This window comes from Mya arenaria, chromosome 4 (assembly GCF_026914265.1).
Source record: "Mya arenaria isolate MELC-2E11 chromosome 4, ASM2691426v1".
Lineage (NCBI taxonomy): Eukaryota > Metazoa > Mollusca > Bivalvia > Myida > Myidae > Mya > Mya arenaria.
The window spans coordinates 6,515,988-6,543,754 of record NC_069125.1 but is presented as its reverse complement, the minus strand read 5'-3'; the positions used below and the strand labels follow the sequence as shown (position 1 = coordinate 6,543,754).

At 33.2% G+C, this 27,767-nt stretch overlaps 1 protein-coding gene across 3 annotated transcripts in view; it reads left to right on the top strand.

Annotated features, from left to right (window-relative positions):
• Positions 1 to 27,767, top strand: part of LOC128230411 (beta-adrenergic receptor kinase 2-like) — a 102,809-nt gene that overhangs the window by 50,377 nt on the left and 24,665 nt on the right. For 2 of the 3 annotated variants that reach the window (XM_052942643.1, XM_052942641.1), the window contains 7 exons: positions 6,490 to 6,541; positions 9,306 to 9,397; positions 10,741 to 10,840; positions 19,373 to 19,585; positions 20,107 to 20,201; positions 23,826 to 23,933; positions 24,905 to 24,980. In XM_052942643.1, coding sequence (XP_052798603.1) covers positions 6,490 to 6,541; positions 9,306 to 9,397; positions 10,741 to 10,840; positions 19,373 to 19,585; positions 20,107 to 20,201; positions 23,826 to 23,933; positions 24,905 to 24,980 — 736 coding nt within the window. The remainder of the gene's footprint in view (positions 1 to 6,489; positions 6,542 to 9,305; positions 9,398 to 10,740; positions 10,841 to 19,372; positions 19,586 to 20,106; positions 20,202 to 23,825; positions 23,934 to 24,904; positions 24,981 to 27,767) is intronic. The other variant, XM_052942642.1, reaches the window with a different exon arrangement.

Genomic DNA, 27,767 nt, shown 5'->3' with positions numbered 1-27,767 from the left:
CCTTTGGTTTCAGGAACTTCATACTTGGTAAGCTAGTTGTTCATGACTAGAAGATGACCCCTATTGATTTTCAGATCAAAAGGTCAAGGTTACCTTCAGGTAAAAAATGATACGTTGGCGGTGACCTTAAGCTTAAAAATGGTTTCTGCTCAATAACTTAAGAACGCTTGTACCCAGGAACTTCATTCTTGGTACGCTAGTCGGTCATGACTAGTAGATGACCCCTATTGATTTTGAGATCAGTAGGTCAAAGGTCAAGGTTGCCATGACCTTGAGTTGAAGAAATGGTTACCGCTCAGTAACTAAAGAACACTTGCACCCAAGAACTTAATACTTGGTATGCAAGTTGGTTATGTAGATGATCCCTATTGATGTTGTGATCAGTAGGTAAAAGGTCATGGTCACGATGACTGTGAGCTGAAAAATGGTTTCCGATCAATAATTGAATAACGCTTGCGCCCAGGAACTTCATACAATGCAAACTTCGTTTACATTTTCCATGATTAATCAACAACACTTTCTTCTCTTCACTATTTAATATAATCGAATAAACCAAACTTCACTGTTGGTTTGTCTCCAGTCCAAAGTTACAAATTTCATGTCCATCATTTATTTTTTCTCAGCTACGACCACACAATAGGGGAGACAAGCACTTTTTCAAAAAAGCAATCTCTAGTTTCCATTACGTATTTTAACAAAAAATGATATAAAAAGAAAACAAATGTTGTTTCAGGCTTTTAATTTGTCTTATTCGTTTCATTTTATACAAGTATGCACTGCAGAAATGAACAACAATCAGAATTACAATGAACGAAAATTAATAGCATACATAAAAATAGTGAACAAAATTCAATACGAAGTTCAGTTGTTGTTTACTTACACTTGTTATTTTTTAAATGATAGTTTTTCGTACTCTGTAATTGTTGTTTATCTCATTAATATTCATAATTCTTGATTTAAAATATCAACCAATCAATTGTGATAATCATTGCAAAAATAGTTAAAATACGCCCATTAAGAAATCTATTCTCGGTCGATACTCTTTCGCTCGTTAGCGTCTATTGTTTGGTGAAAGGTCTCTAATTGGTATACAATAGAATTGTGTAGGTGAAAGTACCGCTATCAAAACTTCACCAATTGACATCAGTGCTAATTTGAAATAGGGGTCCTTTGTTGACAGTTTGCAACTATCGCAACAAATGTCAACTAATTGGTTGAGGTCAATTGTGTACACAGCGGGGATTAGAGGGACCGTAAATTGTCCTATTGGCAACTAACCAGATCTGATATTTTTTTCTGTAAATCGTGTATTTGGTGAATTTTATAGATTTTTTTTATTTTTTTTTCCGAGTACTCGAGTAGTGATTTGGTACTCGAGTACTCGGACGTTCGATCGAGTACTCGGGTACTCGTTGCCATCCCTAATAGAAATCTATGCATGTGTTTCATTCACTCAAATTTTCAATTTCTTTTTCTTCACTGGCTTCAGGACAGCCAAAGCATGTATACTAGAAATCTAACTCAGTACCGAATAAAAACATCCAGAAAAAAATAATCAGCAGAAAAAAGCATCAAGCAGTATTATATTTTTAGGTCCAGATAATGTCAGACATTACCTCTTCTAGATATAATTTTGACAGCTCCTGCACGAAAACTTTTGACTGCTACCATCGCAAAAGTCGCGAGAGTGCTCTCCTGTGTATAAGAAGAGTACCAGCATTTGGTTTTCATTCCCATTTAATATTGCTGTTGCAGGATACCAATATTTACTGGTTCCCTTCTAATTCCATTCGTTTAGTTGCGTTCGTCTAAATGCATTCGTCTATCGTCTATATGCTAAATGGTTGATGTATAATTAAGTTAGCTTTTAATGGTCTTATTACATTATATAAATATTATTAGTAATACTATTAGAAGTTTAATTGTATTTTAATTAGTACACAATAGTCAATTAAAAGTAAAAACTTGACATCTGTCATTTTTCGTTGAGACGTAGACACTAAGCAATAACATGAAGGAAACTAAAAGTTGTACACATAGACACAAGCAGTAGTCCATTTCAAACACGAACGAAGCAATTGCATGAAGGCACTTACGATTTAAACGAATGCACTAGCAATTTAAAAAGAGAAATGTCATAATGCAGCATGCATTAACTGGCGGATAATCCGATGTCAATCGGTTGGTCATACTGTCGGTAGACCAAAGCTTGTCTGACTAATAACTACAATTCCTGGACCTATGGTCATTAAACTTGATATGAAGGTTGGGCCTGACCAGTAGATGACCTCTATTGGTTTTAGGAGTCATACGGTCAAAGGTCAAGGTCACAGTGACCTTTAACATTAAAAGGTCAAAGCTTGTCAAAGCTTGTCTAAGTGATAACTCAATAATGCCTGGACCTATGGTCATCAAACTTGACATGGAGGCTGGGCCTGACCAGTAGATGACCCCTATTGATTTAAGCAGTATGGGTCAAAGGTCAAGGTCACAGTTACCTTGAACACAAAATGCTTGTCTGTGTGATAACTTGACAGTGCCTATGCCCATGGCCTTCAAACATGACATTTAGGTTGGGGGTGACCAGTAGATGACCCCTATGAATTTTGCAGTCATAGCGTCAAGGGTCACAACTCATATTTATCATCAGAATTTGTCTTTTTTGCTTATGTTCTGCTGCTAAGAGGATACATATTTATTTGCAAATATCAGTCATCATCTACTATCCTCACACTTGGTCATAATCTTAAAGGGACGGTACATCAGATTGGCACCAAAAAAAGTTTTTTTCTGTAACGAATCTCAGGACAATTATCTAATAGAATGTGTTACGCTTTGATATCATAATTGTAAAAAGGGTACCAAAATGTAAAAAAAAATTGTGTCGGAGACCGGGTTCGAATCCGTGTCGTCAAAATTGCAGTCCAGCGTCATATCCACTGAGCTACGACGGCTTACTCTAATTGGGTGACATAATTAAGCTAATTATCTACCTTGGTAATATCACGTGATAACACCGACTAGCCAATCACGCATAAGGAATGAATTCTACCTGGTAGACATACCCAGTAATCTTTTTTAATGGCAAAATATGAAATAACTGCTTAACTTAAATAAATTGAAAACTATGTGGTACTTCAGTTAGTAAGTTTGCATTGTACACATCGATGCCAAGTTTATGTCAGTTTTCGACAATTTTCTTTTTTTCCCCGCTATTTTATCATACGGAGTACAGCCCCTTTAAAACTGCCTCAAAGGCATCCAATGTCAATGACAATTCAGCTGGGGGGGGGGGGATAATGTTTGACAAACGTCCCTTGTCTTCCTTGAATTTTAAATGTGATTTTTATTGGACTGCAAGCTTCCACTGGTGTTACATTGCATGTTCAAGGCATTTAGTGAACTTGACCTGCTTATCATTTTCTGAAGTTTTGCTTTTGTATTTTTAGGTATGTTAGATAATTTGTCAAGGGATAATAAAGAATAAAATCATTCTAGGGGGGAGGGAGCATGGGGATGGTGGGGTTGGGCATGACTCAGAGCCCCCTAGAGGAATGGTCCTGCACGTTTGATCTGGTTCAGCTACACCCTACACCCACAACAGGAAGATTTTAATATTTTAAAAAGTTAATCACTAAATTGTTCTCAACAAAGATTGTCAAAAATCAAATCAAATCAAATTGGTTCCTGCAGAGGTGTTCTCACCGCCTATTGACTTGTTATTCGACTTATATACTTGTTATTCGACTTATATACTTGTTATTCGACTTATATTGCATCCCAACCCCTCTGCAATTTTCCACCGAAAACAATTTCGGATGTGTGTCGGTACATCAGTGAAAGTAGTTTATAAAATTTTAAATAATAGTATTATAAATTAATTAATTGCAATATATAAATAATTTAGATTCCCAAGAGTAAAGTCATTAAGTTAAACTGCTAAATTAAAACTACTACGCGATCTACTCGCATGTAAAGGATTTCTGACAGTGTATTAACCATCCATATATATTTGAGGTTGTTTTCGATGGAAAATGGCAGAGGTGTGCCAAATTGCTTATACTGGTGTGACTGTTTGCAAGAAATAATGATAAATGTAAAGTTCTGCTGTATTAAATATGTTATTATTCATTAATAGGTTTGGCTATTTTTAAGAATATGTGTGATCTAATTTAGCACCTACAGATTTCATCTGTTGATATGGGTAAAACTTCTGGTAGTTGCAGGAGGTTTCTGAATGAGATGACAGGGAGACTGATTTTGGAAAATAATTATGTATTATTGATTGATAATTACCACGATTTGGCATCAATGGGCAAGAGAATTGGCATTACATGGGCAAGCGTGAAATGTAATATAAATAAATATATCACAATATAAGCCATCATATTAAAAAGAATGAAGTTATCTTAGTAAATTAATTGAAATGTTAACAAATTCTATGTATTTTTCTAAGAATAAAAGATAAGATAAAGCAACAATTAACATTATAATTATGCTTGTTGATGAGATGGTGATGGTGTTTTAAGAGCCTTCATTCATCCAACTTATTATTCGGGCTTTTTTTTGCTCACCTTTTTCTTGAAGATTTCTCTTCTGGTGTTTTATCAGTCGTTACGTAGTGTTTGATGGCATTGGAGCAGTTAGTTGGTGTTGCAGGAGTTGTTGCTGTCTGCATTGCTGTACTTGGGTTCTTTTGTGTTGTTGGTGGTGTCGGCATTGGTGCTGTTGGCTTTGAAATTGTAGGTGTTGGTGTCCTTTGCATGCAAAAGTGTTGGCCGTGACTAAAACACTTTCAGACATACATGAAACTTAGAACAAATGTTGCCAGACTTTAAATGTTACATTACATACACATGTGGAGCAAGGCACATATCTCTGGCTTTTAAATTTGTTAAAATTGGCCCATTTTCTGCAAAAAAATAACAACACAGTCATTAGCATCTCCTTTTATGTGTATATAAGTATATGGATGAGTATCTTGTAATAGGAGACATTTTGCTGGAATATTTATTAGTTGCTTTGGATAAAACCATATTCTGCAAAATAATCAATGCATTCTCTAGAATGGCCTTACCTACTTGATGCATTAATAACTGAATTATAAATCATTTACAAAGGCATGGAATTAGCTCCTAATGATTTAGATGAAATCAGTGTTCATGAAAGCTTGCAAGCTTTACCTGTGAAAATGAGATAAGACAACAGAAGTTGTGCTTTACCTTGGCAGACACTGGCATCTCAATATTGTTAATGTGTTGGAGTCACTTTTGGCATGTATGAGATGTTTCTTCTGTTTTAGATAGATGATTCTATTAAATACCCAGTGCAAAATATTTTACACAGGCGTTCAACAGATTTTCTCATGATAAAGTACAAGTTTGGTGGGGATAATAATGAATCTGGTATTTCAATCAATCATTGTCATCCATGATTGCTCTCTGGGAATTTGTGCAGCCAATAATTGTCTGTCGGCATGTTCTATTTTTCTTTTGTCATTATTTTAGACCTTGACACCTCACGATTCAAATTATCTCTTGCAGAATCTGATCGTATGTTTCCTACTTATTTTCTGCCGTGTATTCCCTTTCTGCTTTATTTGGTCAATTTCCCTCTTCCTATGTACCTTTTTCAACACATTTGCCCTACTTTTTTATGCATTTTTTCCCGTTGCTATTTCTGTCTGTCATTTTCCCCTTCCTACTTTTTCTGTTATTTTCTCCTTTCCTTTTTATTTTGTCGTTTTCCACTCACTACACTTCCTTTTCTCCTTTCTTTCTGCATTTTCCCCCTTTTTTCTGCCATTTTTGTGTTTTTTACTTCTTTTCTTGTATTTTCTCCCTTCATACTTGTTCTGTCTTTTTTCCCGTCATACTTTTTTCTGCATATTTTCCCTGTCCTTTTATGTTCAGTTTTTCCTGTTGCTACTTCTGTCTGTCATTTTCCCCCCTTCATTTGTTTCCCTGTCATTTTCCCCCTTCATTTGTTTCCCTGTCATTTCCCTCTTCCTAGTGATTCTGTCATTTCCCTCTTCCTAGTGATCCTGTCATTTCCCTCTTCCTACATATTTTGTCATTTTCCCCTTTCCTACCTTTTTACATTTTTCCACTTCCCATTTTTCCCTACGTTCTTTTTTCAGCCAGTTTTCCCCTTCCTACTTTTTTCAGCTGTTTTATTTTTTTACATCAATAAAAGTCACTCACATCAACAGTTACATCAAGTTAGATATCTTGTTTCATTTTTCACCTATCATAATATTTTTGCTACAATGCCATGTTTTGTTTGCAACTTTTCCATCTCATTATTTTCTTTAATACCTATGGGAATTTTTCCTATTAATTCATATTACACTCCTACTTAGTTCGAGAAGATGTAATTAAATTATATACAGGTGAACAACCTAGCTCCACTTACATTATAGATCATTATAGGTCAGGATCTTCTGTATGAGTGCATTTCTAATGATAGTGTCTTTTTTATACATTTCAGTGACAAATATACCAGATTTTGCCAATGGAAAAACTTGGAATTAAATATACAGGTGAGTGAACTAAAGCTAGTGTCAATTTACCATAAAATTGGTTTATTCAGATTATAAGTTTACAAAGATGAAAGCTTTAGTAACAACAAGACCTGCGTCAAAACAAGATCAATGGCAGACAGTCCATTTCTTTTAAACTGATAATGGGGGCCAAATTTCGGCCCAATTCACAATCCCAAATTTGTGTTGATTTGTAGTCATATATGTTTTTTTGTTTTGGTCATTGAAGTCACTTTGAGTTTAATGTCTAGGTCATATCCAGTTGTAGGTTAATGTCAAGGTCACATCTAGCTGTTAGCTAACATACAGCAGTTTATTATTGTCAGTCACTGATGATAAAGTTATTAATATCAAGGTCACATACGGCTATCAGTTAATATCTAGATCACACTTAGCTGTTACTTAATGTCAAGGACACATAGATTAATGTCAACGTAAAATACAGCTGTAATTTAATTTTCAGGTCACATATAGCATAGCTGTTAGGAAATTTCAAGGGGCACAGACAGCTTTCAGTTGATGTCAATGTCACTGAAATAATATAGCTGTTATTTAATGTCAATACAGCAATCTGTTAATTTCAAGGTCACACTCAGCTGTTAGTTGTTAAAGTCTCATACAGCTTTCAGTAAATGTCAAGGTCAGTTAAAACTGCTTGTCTATATGGAGGTCAGATTCAGTTGTCAATTAATGTCAAGGTCACTTTTAGCTGTTTATAAATGTCAAGGTTAGCTATAACTGCTTGTTTATATGGAGGTCAGATACAGTTGTCAATTAATGTCAAGGTTACTTTTAGCCGTTTATTAATGGCAAGGTCAGTTATAACTGCTGTTTATATGGAGGTCAGATACAGTTGTCAATTAATGCCAAGGTCACTCGGCTGTTTATTAATGTCAAGGTCAGTTATATCAGCTTGTTTATATGGAGGTCAGATATAGCTGTCAATTAATGTCAAGGTCACTTTTAGCTGTTTATAAATGTCAAGGTTAGCTATAACTGCTTGTTTATATGGAGGTCAGATACAGTTGTCAATTAATGTCAAGGTTACTTTTAGCTGTTTATTAATGTCAATGTCAGTTATAACTGCTTGTTTATATGGAGGTCAGATACAGTTGTCAATTAATGTCAAGGTTACTTTTAGCTGTTTATTAATGTCAATGTCAGTTATAACTGTTGTTTATATGGAGGTCAGATACAGTTGTCAATTAATGTCAAGGTCACTCAGCTGTTTATTAATGTCAAGGTCAGTTATATCTGCTTGTTTATATGGAGGTCAGATATAGCTGTCAATTAATGTCAAGGTTACTTACAGCTGTTTATTAATGTCAAGGTCAGTTGTAAGTGTTAGTTAATGTCAAAGTTTCTTATAGCTGTTTATTAATGTCAAGGTTACATCAGTAAAATCAGCTATCAGTAAAATTTAAGGTCACAAACAGCTATTAGTTGATGTCATTTAGGTCACATGTCCATACTAATGAAAGTCTGTTATTATATTTTCAAGGTAAATGAGTTCAGGTACCATATTGTTTTCATGTATGTCAAGGTGACATTATATCATTTCTTAATTTTTAATTATTATAACATTATTTGAATATGGTGCTTTCTTGATGATATTTATAATGGACACTAGTTCTCCACTGATTTCCATCAAAAGTGACTTTAATGTGATTTTTTAAGCTTCCAGTCTAGATGATTGAACGTAAGGTGATGAAGCGGATGTTCAATATGTTTTAAGGCAGCTTTGTATACTGCCAGTTCTGTCAGAATCTAGAAGTTATTCTTAATGAATGAATGGTGAATAGTAAAAATAACTGACTCTCTAAAGGGAACAATAAAAACTAACATTTAATAAATGTACTGGAACTTTAATAATAAGTTTCTCAGGATTTCCGGAACCAAAAATGCTGACAGGCTATTCATCAATGTGTGTTTGACTTTCAAGTAAATTCCTGTGGGTCTTTCTGGGCATAGCAACTGATGTTTTAGTGTGAATAATTGATTTTAGAATGGTTTTCTCATAAATTTATTTACTTTCAGGAATAAGAGAACTTAAGCTATAAATTGTTATGTTTTTTAAAGGTTTTACTTCAAATGGGTACTTTTTACTAAAAAGCCTGTCCTCAATGAAATGATTTTACCATGAAAGTAGGGTTTTTTATGACCTTGCGTCTGTCCAGCCGATTTCCCATGTCCGGGCTTTTACTTCTACATTAATGCATGGGACAAATTTAAAAAATAGGCACAAATGTTTACCACATGAAGATGATGCCCAACTTCCTACCTCAAAGGTCAAGATCACACTTAGAGTTTATTAGGTGCAATTAGTCTGGAATGTCACTTTCTAATGCATGCGACAATGGAACAAATTTAAAAAAACTTGGCATAACTGTCCATAAAATGAAAATATTACCTTGGTAACAAAAGGTCATTGACTTAGTGGCTATTCCGTGAAATAATGCAAGAAATATTGTAATTGCAAAATATATGGTGGTGTCTGGTATGTAATTTTCAAGTGCATGGGACAAATTTCAAATAACTAGGCATAAATGTTCCCCGCATGAAAATGAAGTGTAACACAGATCTTTTCTTTGAAGGTCAAGGTCATGCTTACTGGTTTGGTGCTTATTATATAGGGCAATTACAGGGCTTGTTAAATTTTAATTTCACTCACATGTTATGCTGATATTTCTGCATTTTTTCTTATGGTTTATTTAATGCATGTACGTATTAATTGTCTATGAACAATTATTTGTTGTTTTTTCAGTTAACCATGAACGACTTCAGTGTACACAGAATTATCGGGCGAGGCGGGTTCGGAGAGGTGTATGGGTGTCGGAAAGCAGACACAGGAAAAATGTATGTGCAAAAATCAAGAACTTAAATGCAATGGGGTCTTTAAAAAAATTTCAAACAAAAATTATTAATGTTAATCGTTAGAATATTGCGTGTCGAGTGCAAGACAAATATCTGTATATCAAAGTCAAGGTCACACTCATGGGTCTTTGGTCAAAATCCCTTGAATTTGAGCTTGTCCAATCTTTAATTTGGCCATGCATTGGAGGATTCTAAAATAACTTGGCACAAATGTTCACCATGTGAAAATGGTGTGTGTCAAGTGCAAGAACTGTCAGTAGGTCAAAATTTAGGTCTCGTTTTAACTAAAGGGTCATGGGTCAAAAACACATCCATTTGAAATAGTTTTGCATAAATGCTCACCATGACAGGATGGCATGTTAGGTGCAAGACCTATGTCTGTAGGTCAAAGGTCAAGGTCACACTTGGGGATCATTTGGCAGATATTTTTTGTTGTTTCTTGCTTGTTAGACCTAGTTGTCAACTTTCCAACAGTTAGATTGAAGGTCAAAGAGCAATATTTCTCAGAACTGTTCCATGAATGTTACATTGGCCAGCTCAACATTATTGGCTTTTAATTATGTATTATGTCAGCATACCATTCAGAGTCTGTCTGCCAACTTAATTGTTTCATGGAGCAATAAAGAATAGCTTTGTATCGTAACTCGCCATTGCATATATGCAAATTTCAAGTAATCAATCTGATGAAATAATTAGATGAAAAAATTATAGCAACTTTGGCGGTAATTTTTCATCAAGATTCTTCTTAAAAGTTAAACCAGATTTTGCCCAGTGAACTCATTTTCCGAAACATCATTAAAAATTTGATTTCTCATTTGTAATAGAATTTGGAAATTTCTGTTATTTAAAACAACATTAATATTGTCAAGTGGATAATGTATTGATGATATTGTATAAGCGATCATTATTCAAGATGGATAATTTCATTTTATTAGTTAAATGTTTTCTGAAATTGATATAAATGAGCCATGGAAGGTTTTTTTATCAAATTTAGTAAATTTATTTGATGGTCAAACTTTGACCAATGGATGGTGATAATTAAAGAAGTCCAACTTCAACACAAATTATTTATTTGGATGGGTAATTCTATTTATATCAAAAGCATTGATATGATGATTTATTGCTCTAATCACATAAAAATGCCAAATTTACAACACTATTCATTAGTTCATCAATAGTTATTACACTTGTTTTATATAAATTGCATATAATAATGTTACTTCATGCTGGTGACATCATGTATGTTATAAAAATTTAAATATATTATTGTAGAATAAAGATATATTAAGTGTTTTATTTTCTTTAAACTTCATTTGTTTTTTCAGGTACGCAATGAAGTGCTTAGACAAAAAGCGTATAAAAATGAAGGGTGGCGAGACACTAGCATTAAATGAAAGAATCATGTTATCTCTAGTCAGCACAGGGGTAAGGAACATTCTTATTTTATGCTTTGTGAGCTATTGCGATTTATCAGTGAAATATAATCATGTTTCAAACTGTGAAAATGTCAATGTGATATTTTTCACTGTATTGAATTTTTAACCCATTTTTACGTTCCAAATTTAAGTGACGTCATTTCGGAAATTATGTTGCATCTGCATTTTATTTGGCAGGCTTCTCCAAAAAAACTTCAAATACTGTCATTTCATATCCTTTTAAGGCATATATTTAACCGAGTGAGCGCCAAAAACTTTATTTCATGAGTGGCATAGCTATGACTGAAATATTTATGAAGCGTATAAGAAAATGTTTTATTACATGTCGTCTACCATGTTTATTAGATTCTGAGATGAAGTCAATAGTTTAAGCCCGGAATTATAGAAATTTTGGTTTTTCCAACCTAATCCTCCGGTACAAACAAAATTAAACCGTTGTAATATACACACGTTACTTCGGAAACAATAGAGTCATCGGACCGTTACATGAATTTCAATAGCTCGAAATTCACCTTTTATTTGTACCGGCATGGGAAAACCCAGTTATGGTAATTCCGGGCTATATATATTGATTTATTAGGCTGTAAAATGAGATCTGCTTAACTTGTTGTGATGATAAACTCGGCAAGAAATAAAATCTGTAATGTGATTAAAACCAATTTATTTTTGCAGTTGCTATTCAATATTCATTCCATGGAATTAATTTATTGTACATGAACCATAAACTACACTTATCATTTAAAATCTGGTTCACTCGGAAAGGCTTGCAGGAAGATTTTTTTTCGTAAATTTGATTTATATTTATATATATATATATATATATATATATATATATAAAATACACACAGCTAGATTATTTAGGGAGTTTTTCATTTCTGGATAAATTTTGTCTAAGAAAACAGTAAATATTATGCTCGATTGATTTCAGTTTTCAGTCGAAGAGTATAGCTGAGTCTCATAAATTGCGATGCTTAAGGGATTGTAATTTCCAGCTACGTCAAGCTTTTAATTTTTCTTTTCTCTTGTATTGAATGGAATCATTTAAGTTTCTCCTTGGGGGTTTCAATCTACACAGGAAACTCATCAATTTATTAGAATCTAACCAGTAAGTCAATAGCCTCAGTTTCACATTAGTGCTTTAAACAACGCTTGATGATGTGCCTAAGTCAGAGATTCTAATGGTCATGCATGTTTTGTATCACAATTTTGTCTGGAGACTGGCGTTTCTTTTGTACAAATGGGGGTAAAAATAACTAGAGGTGAACAAAAATATCTCACTCATGTTAAATGTCATCTATAAAATATTGATGATAGTTGCTAATGAGAAAAAAAGTTTGCTGTTTATCGTGTCTTGAAGGCGTTTGTCATTTTAAATCAGTCGAGGTACAGTGCTGTGACAAGGTACATTTCTTTGACATCATCTTTTTCCATTATATTTAAATCTTTTTCCAGTCTCATTTGAATAAATAAATACATAATGAGGCCAGTCTCGGCAGCCGGGGCGCAATCATTTAGAAGACAAAAAATAAATGCCATCTTTCTTAGTGTTTAGTGCAACATGCCTCTATATCAGCCAATTAACTATAATCAGTGACAAAAAGGATTTTTTGCCATCATCAGAGGCATTCTAAAAGATGAAATGTAAATTCAACTGGTGATCCCCATACATGCCATATCCCCCGGCGGGTGGAAAAAGCCCTCCTAATTTTTAACCATCCCCTAGTCCCCCGCCAGGGGATCCATATCCCCTGGAATTTAAAAACAAATAAGGTTGACAGTGGAAAGCATCCATAACATTATGAGTGTGAAATTCCATGAAGGACCATGATGACTTAAAATTATTGCAATAAGAGAATGTTTCTGTATTTATTCTTATATCATAGATGAAAATATTGCGCTAAATTTCGCTTCGAAAAAATCCCCTTGTGTAATATCAAAATACCCTGGAATTCAAACCAAAATCCCCTGGGAAGCCTCTCAGAAATATGGCATGTATGGATCCCATTGGCATAGACAACTGAGCCTGAACATTCAGACTAAAATTAATTCATATAATACTGACCTAAAGAATAATTCCCATAATCTTGATTCTTGTTAAAATGACTGAAATCTGTCAAACTATCTCTGTGCAAATGAAAATATATTTATGTCATAATTAATTTTGGGAATTTAACTTCAGCACAGATTCAAAATGAACACCAGGCCAATTTTCCTCATTTCAGCTGATTTCCTCTTTTTTGGTTACAATACTTCAAAATTTGAATTCTTGCCTTTTATCTGATCTGTGCAAAAAACTAAGTGTGATAGAGATCCTCTCATTTCATATTGCTTTCCTCTTTTTTTACAAATTTGCGTTGGCATCCCTGGAACACAACTTCTAAGAAATAACAAAATCCCTTTGGTGTCATGTATTATGTAAATACCGATTTTTGCTTGTTGACAAAAATTGTTGACGACAAAGATACTGTTCTTAAACAGGACCCATTGCATGTAAATTTATACAGTAAATTTTCTGCAAATCATTACTGTGAAAGTGCCTGAAGCTTAAGTATTTCCCAGAAATTGTGACAACTCTTTTTACCAGGAAACAACGGCGTAAAAGAAGTTGTCACAATTTCTCGGAAAACAAAACCAGTTTGGCCGGTCTGATATCAGTGCCTTGAGTTATAGCCTGACAAATCTCGGTAGTCCGTTGATGGATAGAGGTGTCAGTGAGTCTCATTTGTGAACACAGAAAGAATCTGTCATCTTATTGCCCGATGTCACCATCTTTATGTGTCTCAGCCACCTTTGTCTTACACGCTATGTGCAGTACACACATTTTTTGTTGGGGCTTTTTACGTTTTGTTCAATTTACAGAATACACAAAATTAATGGAAACCTTCTTATTTGCTTTTATAAAATGGTACATTCACTTAATGAAATGAAAGGTGTGGTTTTCTGTATAATTATGCTGTCAGTGGACTTTCTCATTGTTTTGCAATATATTTAGCTTGTTTATGTTTTGAAGATAAAAAGTCTGATTGTGTCGTTGTTGGTGTTTTTGTTCAAAATGTTTAACATCATAGCTCAAAAATTGTTAAAAATATTGAAATAGATTTAGTACATATGTTGCCAGAGACAATGCGGACAGGTATACTTAGCAACGCCTATAAATTTATGATGCCACTTTTTCACTTTAAAAACCCAACAAAACCAGCAGAATATGGGTATGAATTATGCTTGTTGTGTTCTCCATGACACTGCTTTTCTAATAAGTTACAAGATGATTGATTGCCCCCCCCCCCCTCCCCCCCTCCAAAACATCTTTGTTTCCACTAACATCTAAAAAAAAATAGGGTAGGATTAAAAACTTGCGGATTTTTTTATTTTGGAGAACCACAATTTTATACCAAACCAACCTCTATCATGGTATATCCCTATTTTATTTTAGGTATTAAATTGTCAAATTTAACACATTCACTAAAAAAAAATTTTAAGAAATAACTGAGAAAAAATCCACACTACAGCAATGAATGTGTAGGGTTGGGCGGAATTAGTTGGGTTAAATAATGAAAACAAACTTATTTTTTTTAAGCCTTAATAAAAAATTTCCGCACCACAATCACATGATTACAACCAAACAATATTTGATCAAGATAATGAATAGGTCTACTTATGGCATAATTAAGCTGCTTGCTATGTTAAGAGATAATTATATATAGAAAGCTAAATTTCTTCTTCTTTTCTATTTTATGTAGAGGTTTCCTGTAATTAGTTCATTTTGTCGAAATTCATTGGGCATATACAATTCCTGTCTAGTCAGAGTGCAATTTCGACCTTTTACAGCTTTTCACGGTTTTAAGGGTTTTCGGTCTCAGACGGTAGTCGAACAATTCCATACTTATTATTTTTGTATTGATTGGTTGCCATAGTAACAGATCAAGTAATTACGAGTTGTCGGTCAGCATTAGTTATTCCTCTGCTGGTTCCATGTAAGAAATAAAGAGGGGGGAAAAACTGGGAAACACATGTCCAAGAAGCGATTTTGCTTCATATACTTGACTGCTGATGCATATGATTGTAAGTATAATTAAGGTTTTGTGACTAAATCGCCTGTTATCATTTTTATAAGAGAATTTTTATCCTGGTATCAAAAAGGATAATGTGCTTCATATATTATCAGGAAATCAGAAATCAGATTTGTTATGAATGGTGATATTGCCAATAGCGTTAATCTTAAGGGCATTGAGGGTTTTTTCAAAAAGCATACAGTATATTTAACTTCACAATTTTACGTAAAACATCTATTTGAACATCAACTGAAACAAATTGGTGAAGCCTTTCCTATGTCTTGGCGTTTACCCAGTGCCATTAAACAGGGTTTATGTTTAAACATTTTGCTACTGAGCTTGTTTCTGTAGCTTTTCGCACAAATATTTATCTACTAATCATGAAGGTTTTTGTAGAAATTGATGGAATAATGAAAAAGTTAGTTAATTTTGAAGTAGAATATCTCTTTGGTGCTTCTGAGGCAGCTATATATGACTAGTAGTGACCTTCGAAGATAAATAAGTCAATATTTGGACTACTTTGATTCTTTCAAGACAGCTATATACTTTACTTCATTGTAATGACAAGATAAATGTGTCAGTGCCTTAAACATTTACAAAGGACAGACAACTGGTTAGAAGAAACGCAGAAATGCTTCTGTGTACCAAGGGCAAATATTGGGGTGTTACAACAAAGCAATCGCGTGTATCTCTTGTGGTTTGCATGATAATTAATTTCCATACTGCAGATGTTTTTGACATACTCACGTATTGTTGTAAGGATGGCACAGACTTAGTGTCAATCACAAGCCAAGTTCATTAGTTCAGACTGCCCCTGCGAAAATGATGGCCAATAACCATGGACTACCATGGACTACCATGGTAGTTCATGGTCATATGACCATGGACTACCATGGACTACCATGTTACGTCAAATGGCCGCCCCACGGTATCACACCATGGTAGACCATGGTCTACCATGGTTTGATACCATGGTAGACCATGGTAGCACACCATGGTAGACCATGGTAGCACACCATGGTAGACCATGGTCATAAACCGTGGGGCGGCCATTTGACGTTACATGGTATACCATGATATATCATGAACTACCATGGTATATGACCATGAACTGCCATGGTAGACCATGAACTCTGATTTTATCAGATTTCAAATCAAAAAGCTATATTGTCTTTAAACAAAAAGAGTATATTTGTGACTGAGTCAAAGTTATTGAAACTGTCCATTCAACAATGTCTTTGTTTTGATTGCAGCTATATTTAAAAAGATATTAACATATTTTAACCCGGAAATGATCTCTCATCCACTACTTTTCATTATTAACCTGAAGAACTTTTTTTTTTATTTGACAAGATATAATAACGAACTCACAACATTGTTAAATAGGTAGTCTGGAGCATTTTGACATGAAAACAAAGTGATAATGTCAACAGACTTTTTAGAATAAATGTGAAAGTTTTTTTTATAAAGAATATTAATATTCTATTGTAAAATTTGTTAACTCCCTACTAACATGTCGCCAAAAATATATGTTTCACTCCCCTAAAAGATCGTTCCTCAAAACAATAAAAACTTTTTTAAAGGTTTTAGTTTTTGACCTTCCCCACCCACTTTTGCATCGCTGCCGGCCCATTACAATTGATCCTTTTTCTCGACAAAAATAGCTTACCAACGTTAAGAAACAAATTTAAAAGCTGCTTTAATATATATATATAAATTAAGTATTAGCTGAACGCTAGTCAAAAACAAGCATTTAACTGTGTTTCTACACAAACGTATTTCGTATGTTTGTCGCGAAAATGTATTACAACAAAACATATTTGCTCATTACTTCAAAATGTTGCTATGTTATTTTAAACAATAATATTAGCGTAAAAGATCGTTATAAACGTTACTGAATTATACTCCTTACATCGCTTGAACTTACCTTAAATAAACGAAACAAGACATCAGTTTATTTGGCGCATTATTTCGACAAAAATGGCGGGCGTTCGAAACTATCTCCGCCAGTGAAGAGCGTTTCGTCTTAAATGCGTAACCGTTAGAATATAGTTATATAGCTACGTTAGAATATGGCTATAGTATTTTGTAAATATTATATTTAACCGGTTTAACAACTAATTAACCAGTGTTGACCACAGGTGCTCGTCACATTGCCTGGATACAGTAATTTTATATAAAATAAAATATTTTTTTATTTTTAATTTTTTTTTTGACAAGATAGTGAATATATGTCATTTTAAAAAATATTCCACATTTTTCATGAAAAAAAGTTACTAATAACTTGACAAAATCTTGACAAAAAATAAATAAAAAAAATCTATTAAAAAAAAAATATATAAAAATATAAATTACTGGTATCCAGGCAATGTGACCAGCAATCCATGGCACCTTACATGATACATATGATATATGTGGTGCTTTAATTAAAATAAATTTAATTTTAATGTTCATGTTATTTTGATATGGAATTTTCTTTACGTTTGTTATTTTTTTATTTATAATCTTTGGGTATAATAACTGGGCCAAATGTGTTACACTAAATGCACCAGCCAGTTGTAACCACAGCTACCTCAACTTCCTGCCTGTTGCTGATGCAACTACTTGTTTTTGGACAAGTTTCCTTTCAAAGACATATGCAGAACATTTTAAGAACTTGCCATGTTCATAAGCTGTTCCTATGATGTGCCAAATTGTTTAAAAAGAACATTTCAAGAACATATTAAGAACATAAAAGTTCATAAACTATTCTTTAAATGTGCCAACTTGTCTTTATGAACAGTTCAAGAACATTTTAAGTGCAAACACTATTCATGAACTGTTCTTATATTGTACTAGACTTTAATATAGAACAGTATTAGAACAACAATTATGAGTCTTTAAAAAATTCAAGAACTGTTCTTAAAAAGTATTCTTGAACTGTTCAAGTACAACTGTTCTTAAAAGTGATCAGTTACTGTTCTAGTACAGTTTTGCATAGTTCTTGAACAGTAATTAAACACAAGAACATCATTTCACAGAGGATTATGGAGCATAGATGCTCGGTAATGAGCAAATGCTCTATTTCCCACAATGTTTTCAAAGGTTTTCAAATTTGGCATTCTTCCTTTCCAATAGATATTCTTCCTTTCCATCAGATGCTTTCGTTGTGGATGAGTCTAAAATTAGCAGAACAGCTGGTAAAGGGTTAATACTGAAACACAACTTCTGTTGTTGACAAGTTGTGTGTTTACTAAATATCAGTAAAGAATAAGACCACATTTATTAAGTTGCTATTTCTGTTATTTACCAAAATCAACAAATCATTTTTAGACTTATCCAAAGTAAAGAATCAGATAAAAAAGGATGATGGTAGACTATGGTAAACTGTCACAGTGGCTGACCATGGTCAACCTTGGTGTACCATGGTAGACCATGGTTGAAATGGTGACTCTCGGAGTATAACTTTTGTACCATGGTCTACTGTGGGTTTTTTCACGGTACTTGATGGTTGACCTTCAAAAACCATGGTATACCATGGTGATCTTTTTTTGTACCATGGTAGACCATGGTCGACCATGGTCAAACCATGGTATACCTTGTAGTTGATGGTTAACCATGATAAAAAAAATGACCGTCAAAAACTGTCAAAAACCGTGGGGACCATGGTCGACCATGGTCATTATTTCGCCGGGGTGGTATGACTTAAGCTGTTTCTTTAATTCTTTTCTTGGAAAATTTCAATATGCAAGGGCACATCCTGGGTTGAAATTAAGCTGCCAACACGTTATCAAATCAATTCTTGATAAAAGTATTCCACAATAGCATCTTAACTTTTCTTTGCAAATTCAGGAGGGGTTTTTGCCATTAAATAGTGTCCATGAAATAAAAAATGTGCATTTCAGATCCCGAAGAAGTTGTGTTTCAATTTAGAATGAAATTTTAATAAGGAAAGAGAATCCATTACCATGTCTCAAAACAAGAACATTATGTGACCATAATTCACCTTAGTGCAATAACTCAATAACTGTAAAAAGAAATAGAAGCAGATATTGAGTTCTTGCACTAAGGTGACAAATTATACCTCTCTAGTTTCAGGAAGGTAATGTCTGCTCACTGTATGTAATCAGCCTGTTGAAAATGCATTGTGGTTACTGTTTTACTGCCTGTTTAGTGCGATGAATTTCTAACGACGCATTCCGAGAAACTGTCTCTCAATCTCAACTAAATGAAATGGGTTGCCATCCAAGCGTTTTTCAAATTTAATGTTATTGCATGTATTTGCATGTAGTTTCATCTATTGACAATTTAAGGAAGCAGATTTCTGGAAAGTAGTGGGTCAATTGCGTGTTTGACATAGCTTAAAAAAAACAACCGAGAAATTATGTTTCATCCTTGCCATATTTAAGGGGGTGGCTAACCCTACCTCTGCAAAACTCGCGACATCACAATAATGTAGTTTCTATATACCTGCTTCTCTGTATTTTCAGGAGGGAAGTCCGTTCATTGTGTGTATGACGTATGCGTTCCAAACCCCCGAGAAACTGTGTTTCATCCTCGACCTGATGAACGGCGGTGACCTACACTACCATCTCTCACAACATGGTGTCTTTCTAGAGAAGGAAGTCCGCTTCTACGCGGCTGAGGTTATCCTCGGGCTCGAACATATGCACAGCAGATTTGTCGTTTATAGGGATTTAAAAGTATGTAGAGTTTGGGGCGGCGTTGTTCCTCATTTTTCGCTGTTCGTCCTGAAGAAAAGTAGTGAAGGTTTAGTGTTGTTCACTTGGTGTGATGGCTGACATCATCGTTGTAGAAAAACTTTTATTCGGATCAATGAAAGTCAGGATGACCATTTACAAATGAATGGACTTGCTATCTATACATTTCCAACATCAATAAAGTAGTCATGTTGTTATCAGCATGAGATACGTATTTTAAGTAAATATTATTTCTGTCTGAAGGCATGGGGTGAACTGGATGATCCCAAATTTGAAATTAATGTCAGTTCTGAAGCGTGAAAAAAGCATAAATCTCAGTGTAATACCACCCTGTTTTAAAAGGGAAAGGTTGAGGTATTGTCGAAGCCTCATAGACTTAATAAAAAAATAAATTATTAATGGCATTATCTGCTCTTGAAAAAAAATCAAATCAATTATATTAGATGGGATATTTTGTTGTGATGATTGTGATGAAATACATTGTATGATTTCTTCTATTGCAGCCTGCTAATATATTATTAGATGAAAACGGCCATGTACGAATATCTGATTTAGGACTTGCCTGTGATTTCTCGAGGAAAAAGCCACATGCCAGTGTGTAAGTATACCATTAAAGATGTGTGATTTGGGACTCAGTGAATTGAGGGCTTAGTGATTTGAGTCGAGGGCTCAATGATTCCAGGGCTCAAGACTTGACAGAAGTTATTAAACCCCTATTTTATATGTAGCTAAATTCCTCTTATTCTGAGCGCTCAAAGTACTGTTTTTGCAGAAGATGATAACGGCTTCTTGTATGTTTTATGTGTACATATGGACTATGTGAAGGTCACATTTAAAATGCTTAATCTTCATCAAGTTTTGGTAGGCTCGTGCAAAGAGGGTACAGATCCTTATTGCGCATTAAATAGCAAACATCAAAATACCCAGCTAAGAAACTTGTAGTATTTCTGTTTATTTATAGCAGAAAGGAATTTTTTGCTCACGTTTGCAGATAAACTCTGCCTTCGTTCCAAACGAGTTGTATTGTCAAATAACCCTTATTGAATACTTACCTAAAAGCGTAGAACCATCCTGAACCGACAAACTATGCTTTTAGTTTAATACCGGGTGAATACGGTTTGTGTCATGTCAAAATAATGTTATCTGGTTTAACAGAATATTTCTTTGATATATAACAAAACCATGCTTGTTGTTATCTTCCGATTATCTCTGATTTAGTTTATACTTGATGATGTCTGATGCAGGGGCTCGCATTAGTTTGAATAATATATTTTAAAATATATTCAAGTATGTTTTGAGTTCGTTTGGATCAATCAGACTTAAAATATGCTAAGTCTTATAGAAATAGGTATTATTCAATGGATACTTGTAAATTTCTATTTCCATTTCTTTAGAATTGGAATTATATACATAGCAAAGATTCCAATAACACCCTGTGCTCAGGAAATGTGCTCAATTTCTGTCACATGACTGTCCTATTTTTTGCACCAAGTTAAACTGTCTACCACACAGATTCTACAACTCTTTTCATATTTAGGGAACCATGACAACAGCTTTACGCTTATAGAACATATTTGTGAAGATCTATTAATAAAAACTAATTACAGTTAAAATATTTTTATTGCACAAACTTGGTGACCTATACAGAACAATGTTATTATTTTAACATCATTCAGTTCTTACCAGTACTGTATTTAAAGCATTATTTGGTCACTCGACAGTTTTCACAAAAACCCGAAGTCTGGCCCGACTCAGTGAAATAATAGACTGAAACATTCAATTCTGAAACACATTGCCATTTTTAAGAGTACTAAAATTATTACATTCTGCCTTCAATTAGTAGCACCCTTAATTTTGAAGAAGTATCATTAAGACTTTACACAGCATTTTCTAACTTTTACCTATTAAATTCCATAGTTTAAACTTTGTTTATTGAAAATTTCCTAAGATTGATAAGAAAGTGAAATTAACTTATGCTTAGTCACTCTCGGCCTGAGGGTGTGGTCTTGTGTTGTTGGGGGGGGAACCAGATTACCAGGAGAAAACCCACTTGTTCCCCTTGGTGACTACCCACCAATCTCACATACACCGAGGCAGGGAATACAACAAGGGACGCCTTGGTGAAAAGCGAGTCCGCTATAGCCACTGTGCTAACCGGACACTTTAATGGACCCATGAAGGCCTTTAATTTGATTGCAACAGGAAATAATGTCTTTCTGCAGTTCTGTGACAAATTATTTTGTGTTCACTGAGAAATTATCGTGTTGCAATTATTGTAACTGGAGACATCTATTATTGACGTTAATAATAAATGAAGTCTCTCACCTTTCATTCTCTGAAATCATCTTGGAGACAATTGTACATGTATTCAGAGCAGATATTTCTAGATAGGAAAATGAGTCTAGTTATACTAGGAAAATGAGTCTAGTTATACTAGGAAAATGAGTCTAGTTATTCTAGGAAAATGAGTCTAGTTATACCCACTGATAGGCTGTTGTATAATATCAGGTCGTTGTCCATAAACGGTATAGCTATTATAAAAAATGATATTTGATCATATGCTGAGAATATCACTTATAAATTGGTAACATTTCACATTTTCTTTTCACTCATATTTAACTTTAATATGCTCATCTTTTGTTGTTGTTTTATTAGATATGATTCAAAGTATTGTCATAGCCTTCATGTTTTTGTGTCATCGCTGATGTTGCTGGCGTCATTGTGCAAAAACTTAAACCTTGGTCACAACTCAAAAACTGATAAATATTCAAATAAAATCCGTTACACATGTTGCATGCAGAGACAATACGCACATGTATAGTAATACCGTTAACTACGGCTTAAATTAATGTCAAGTTATAATGCTTGTTTGACTATAAAAAACAGATGGGCACTGGTGTTCGCTCCAGTCCACTCTTGTTTAAGTTTATGAAGTTTCTGAAATTGACCTTAAAATTAAGTAGATCATATGAATGTTGAAAATTCAGCAGTCTTAACAAACTCTTATTAACACCTAATATTGCGGTCACCCTTTTTCTAGGACAATATTGTATTATAATATTAGACAATGATGTAGAGTATTTTGTTTTCCTAAGATATCTGGTTACTCATTACTTAAAGGTCGAAGAATACATTCTCAGGCATTGACTTAATATTAGCATGTTATAAGACGCATCAAGAAAACATTTCTGTGGCTCTGCTGGATGAATCTTCTTCTCGTATTTGTCTCAGAAGGTATTAATGTCAGAATATTCCTTTATGTGGCGTAGAAGCTTCCTTGTAATTTGATATGTTTGTCAGTTGTGTCAAAAAAAGAACATAAAATCTTTACGGAGAACTTTTATAATCATTATTCCCATGCAGAATGTTTAATTACCATACAAATCCCAATAAACGCACTGGTACATGTCATTTTAGGACTCTATGCATCACATACTAAAATTACAATACTTTTGATAATATTAGTGCTGTGTAACCTTAACTTACAGTACACACGCATAAACATTTATCCATTCATTTTTTTTTCAATATGTGGGCACAGGTACTTGTGGAACTTAGTTTATAATACACACTTAGTCTTTTAAAGGACTTTTCCTTTCATTTTCATATGATTACATGACAAAAGTCAGCTACTCAAGTATTACAGACTGGCAGGGGGTACAGTTCCAGTTAAATTTGTAACTAAAAAAATACTCAAAAATTGTAAAAAATTACCATTTATTTTCAGCGAAACACTCAGCCACAAGGCTCTAAGAAGTTGAATAGATGCCTCTGGTATACAGTTTAGTGCTTGTTTAAGACTGAAAAGCTCAAACTCGAACTGTCATACAAATAATGAAAGTTTTCCTTTTCTTTTACAGAGGAACAGCCAGTTCAATGGGTCTAGAAGTTCTACAGAAGGGGCACGGCATACAATTCTATAGCTAAGCGTTTGGTTTAAAACTAAAAAATTACAATCTAGAATGGTCATACTAACAATTTAAATTTTGCCTTTCTTTTTCAGAGGACACATAGTTACATAGCTGTAGAATGATGACAGAATGACCTAGCATACAATTCGAGCGTTTGTTTTATACTGTAAGATACAAAACTTTTTTTTTGGACATTTTTCAGAAGAACCCATGGCTACATAGCTGTAGAATGTTTACAGAATAGCCTAGCATACAATTTTAGCATTTGCTTTAAACTGTAAAACACAAACTAATGGTCAGACATTTTTCAGAGGAACACACGGCTACATGGCTCCTGAAGTATTACAGAAGGGCACGGCGTACGATTCAAGCGCAGATTGGTTCTCGTTTGGGTGTATGCTGTATAAATTGTTAAAAGGGTAAGAGTTCTAAGTGGTTGTTTTACTTGTTTTGAGTCTTTTATGAAATTCTAAACATGATAATGATAAGGCAACTATAAATTATTTGCTAGATTTTCATCACCACCTCTCCCCTCTTTCTTCCGTTTCCCTGGTGAAACTGTAATCTATTAATATTACAAAATTGAAACATTAAAAATGTTACACCCCCATTTCAAAATGTTTTGAGATGAAAATCTCACATTTATTTTATATTGGCCTTATAATGTTTATCCTTTAGGGAAAAGGGAAAGGAAAAGAAAATTAAATTAAAAAAATAAATATTTTGTACCAAAAGAAATTTAATATTATGCAATTTTAACTCTTTATTGGCTTTCAAGTTTTATAAAATATGTTTTTTAAGTTTAAGAAACATGATAGGATATCAAATAATAATAAATTTAATATTTTAATGGTCTAGTCAATGAGTTTACACTTAGACAGTTGCAAATAAAATGTGATTTTTATTGGTTTTCTTTTATATTAATGTGTCTTCCCTTTCGATAAAAAGCTTAATTGTGTTTTTAACTTCCAAAATGTATCATGTTAATGGCATCGAAATTAGAGCTTCAACTCAAAAGTTACTATGTTTATGTTTTATAATGATTATAAAAAAATGATGTTTTATTGGACTGAAGAGTTACCACAAAAGAAATATATAAATATATAGAAAAGGTCAATTGCACACCAGCTTGCCCAACTGAAATAAGTATGTCTTACGAGTTCAATTTATCATCAAAATTGGATTCTAACTATTTGGTATTTGTTGGTGCATTCGTAATTAAATTTATGTAAAATTAATGAACAGAAAATTTGAAAAATCTTCAATTGTCTTAAAGGCCACACAAAAATGTAAACACCAAATCACATTCGTGTATGGAAGTTTTAACTGTATCCATTCATGAAATCTGACCATACATCAGCTAATGACTGTATTCTGTTCCTTGTTTCAGACATAGCCCGTTTCGACAGCATAAAACCAAAGACAAGCACGAGATCGATAGAATGACAATGACAATGGTAATTAAGGTGTTTTGTCGTTCTGTTTTTCTTCTTATTTTTTCTTATCTTAAATCTTATTAGTTGTTTTATAACAGATATTTAGCGTATTTGTTGAAAATAAAGATTGAGGATTATTTGCCTTAGCCTTGGTGTCGTAGTCGGCACGCAAAAGAACTTGAACATTGGCCATAATGCCTAAAAAGAACAATATTTGATTAGTTACTTAATGAAATTTGAACGAAATAGGTGCTGGCCCTACCATTTCAGTTGTTAAAAAAAAGATAGAAAACTAAAAAAAAAAAAAAAAAAACGAATGTTTGTTTTTGTTTTTTATAAGTGTGTTTTAATTTGTAAATTATAACCATGAATGCTTTATACCGAATTACTTTAACACCATTCTCCATTGATGAAAATAACATTCTTATATAAAATGTTATAAAAAGAATAAAAAATAAAATAAAAAGCCTAAGGATGTTACCCTAACCAAACCATTTTTTTGGCCTAACTCAAATTAACTATTCAGTGTATTTACATGGACAAAATTGAACTTGTTCTGTGAGAGGACAATTCGCACATGTGTAGCTAGGCCCATAACTCTGGTTTAATATTTGTTGAGTTGTGCCCCTTTTCCAGGACTTAAAAAAAGATGAGCCTTGACATCCACTCATTGTGCTCTTTCTTAAAATTACCTCCCAACATGATGTAATATTGTATTTAATTCTAATGTTTGCCCTGTTCTCCTAAGGGTTTTATTGTTCGTTTAATATTTTGTAATTGATCATGTTGTCAATTTAGATATGAAAAATCCATGTGACGTGGGGTATTTTAAACCTGACATGAATGATCAAGACCCCTTATTCTGTTAAAAGATGTCCTCACAAATTTATAGGTGACAGTAACGAACATGTTATGGTTTTATTCAGAGTTTATGCTTAAATTTTCTTCCCAAGATCTAATAATATTCTTGCTGATGAACTTAACTGAAGTTATAGTCCCATGAGAGTTTTTGCTACATGTACAAGTAATTTTAATAACCCGTCTTTAAATAGCTTTAGCACATTTGCGTTTGATTTGCCTTAAATGTGATACTTTTTAATGAAGATCTTTTTCATTAATTTATCTAATGTTCAGATCCATGATATCGAAAGACGTAACAAAATTAATTTTCAAGTTCCATGAAATAATTTTACCAATTTAGAACTAGACAGATTGGTAAATTACATCGACTTTTTTTTAAGACAAAACTGGAGTGCATTATCAGAGGAAAAATTATGTGAATTTTATTGCAAGAACTTAAAATGTTCGCTCCAGTTATTTGTATTAGCTTTATGTTAACTGCTGAATTCATAGTCAATAAAATGAAATTGGAAAAGGTAATCTATTGAAATCATCATAGAATTAAAAACAAATCAGTGTGTTTTTTGTGGTGTTTTTTCCTGGTTGCAGTTCGAGTGATATACTGTTAAGCATCAATTATAATAACATTTTGTCAGATAGTTTGCGAGTGAAATTAAAAGTGAGGTTTTTATTAGTTTAAGCAGTATTTTATTCAAAATAAACAAACAAAATCATTTATAATATTACAAAAAGTAAGTATTGGAAAAAAAGTTGCTTAAAAGTTATGTAAATTCATTTCTTATTTTTTTTTATATTCTTAAAGATCATACTTAGCCTTGTCAATATTTTTTTCTCTACTTAAAAAAATATAGGATATTGGTTGAATTTCGGTGTAAATAGAAATATATACATGTAGCACCAAGTGATCATAATATTGTACCAATATTTTAATGAGTGAAAGGAAGCAGCTTATAATTATATTTTAGAAAAAGATGCAAATTTAATTGGCGTAGATTGAAAAATCTGAGAAACGTTGCAGTGCGATGTTATTTTGGTTACATATTTTCAGATATTTTCAACCTGGCACAGTAATCAGTATGTTTCTTTTATTAAGCATCTTGGATATTTTAACTGCAGTAAAAGTTACAAAAGCCAAGAAAATAACATGATATTCTACCTTCTTTTTCCAACATTTAAACATTAAGTTTTGTCGTCAGTATCTGATTTTCAGGCTTGTATAAAAACTCACAAGTCTTTTTAAAGGTCAGACATTGACAGGGAATTTCGTTTTTTATGTGAACTAACCGCTTTTATCATTCGTAAAGAAGTTCAAATAAGATGTTTTTGTCTTCAGTATTATTTAAATCTGTTAAAAAATAATTCAATTTGTCAGTGGTTCTAAAGTTAATGATTAGTCCTGAAATCAGATTGAGAGCTTTAAACTTCAAATGTACTCTCCCATAAAAATGTATGAAATAACACGGGTACAATTGTACTCTCCCATAGAATATATGAAATAACACGGGTACAAATGTACTCTCCCATAAAAATATATGAAATAACAGGGGTACAAATGTACTCTCCCATAAAAATATATGAAATAACACGGGTACAATTGTACTCTCCCATAAAAATATATGAAATAACACGGGTACAAATGTACTCTCCCATGAAAAGATATGAAATAACACGGGTACAATTGTACTCTCCCATAAAATATATGAAATAAAACGGGTACAAATGTACTCTCCCATAAAAAGATATAAAATAACACGGGTACAATTGTACTCTCCCATAAAATATATGAAATATAACACGGGTACAATTGTACTCTCCCATAAAAAGATATGAAATAACACGGGTACAATTGTACTCTCTCATAAAAAGATATGAAATAACACAGGTACAATTGTACTCTCCCATAAAATATATGAAATAACACGGGTACAAATGTACTCTCCCATAAAAATATATGAA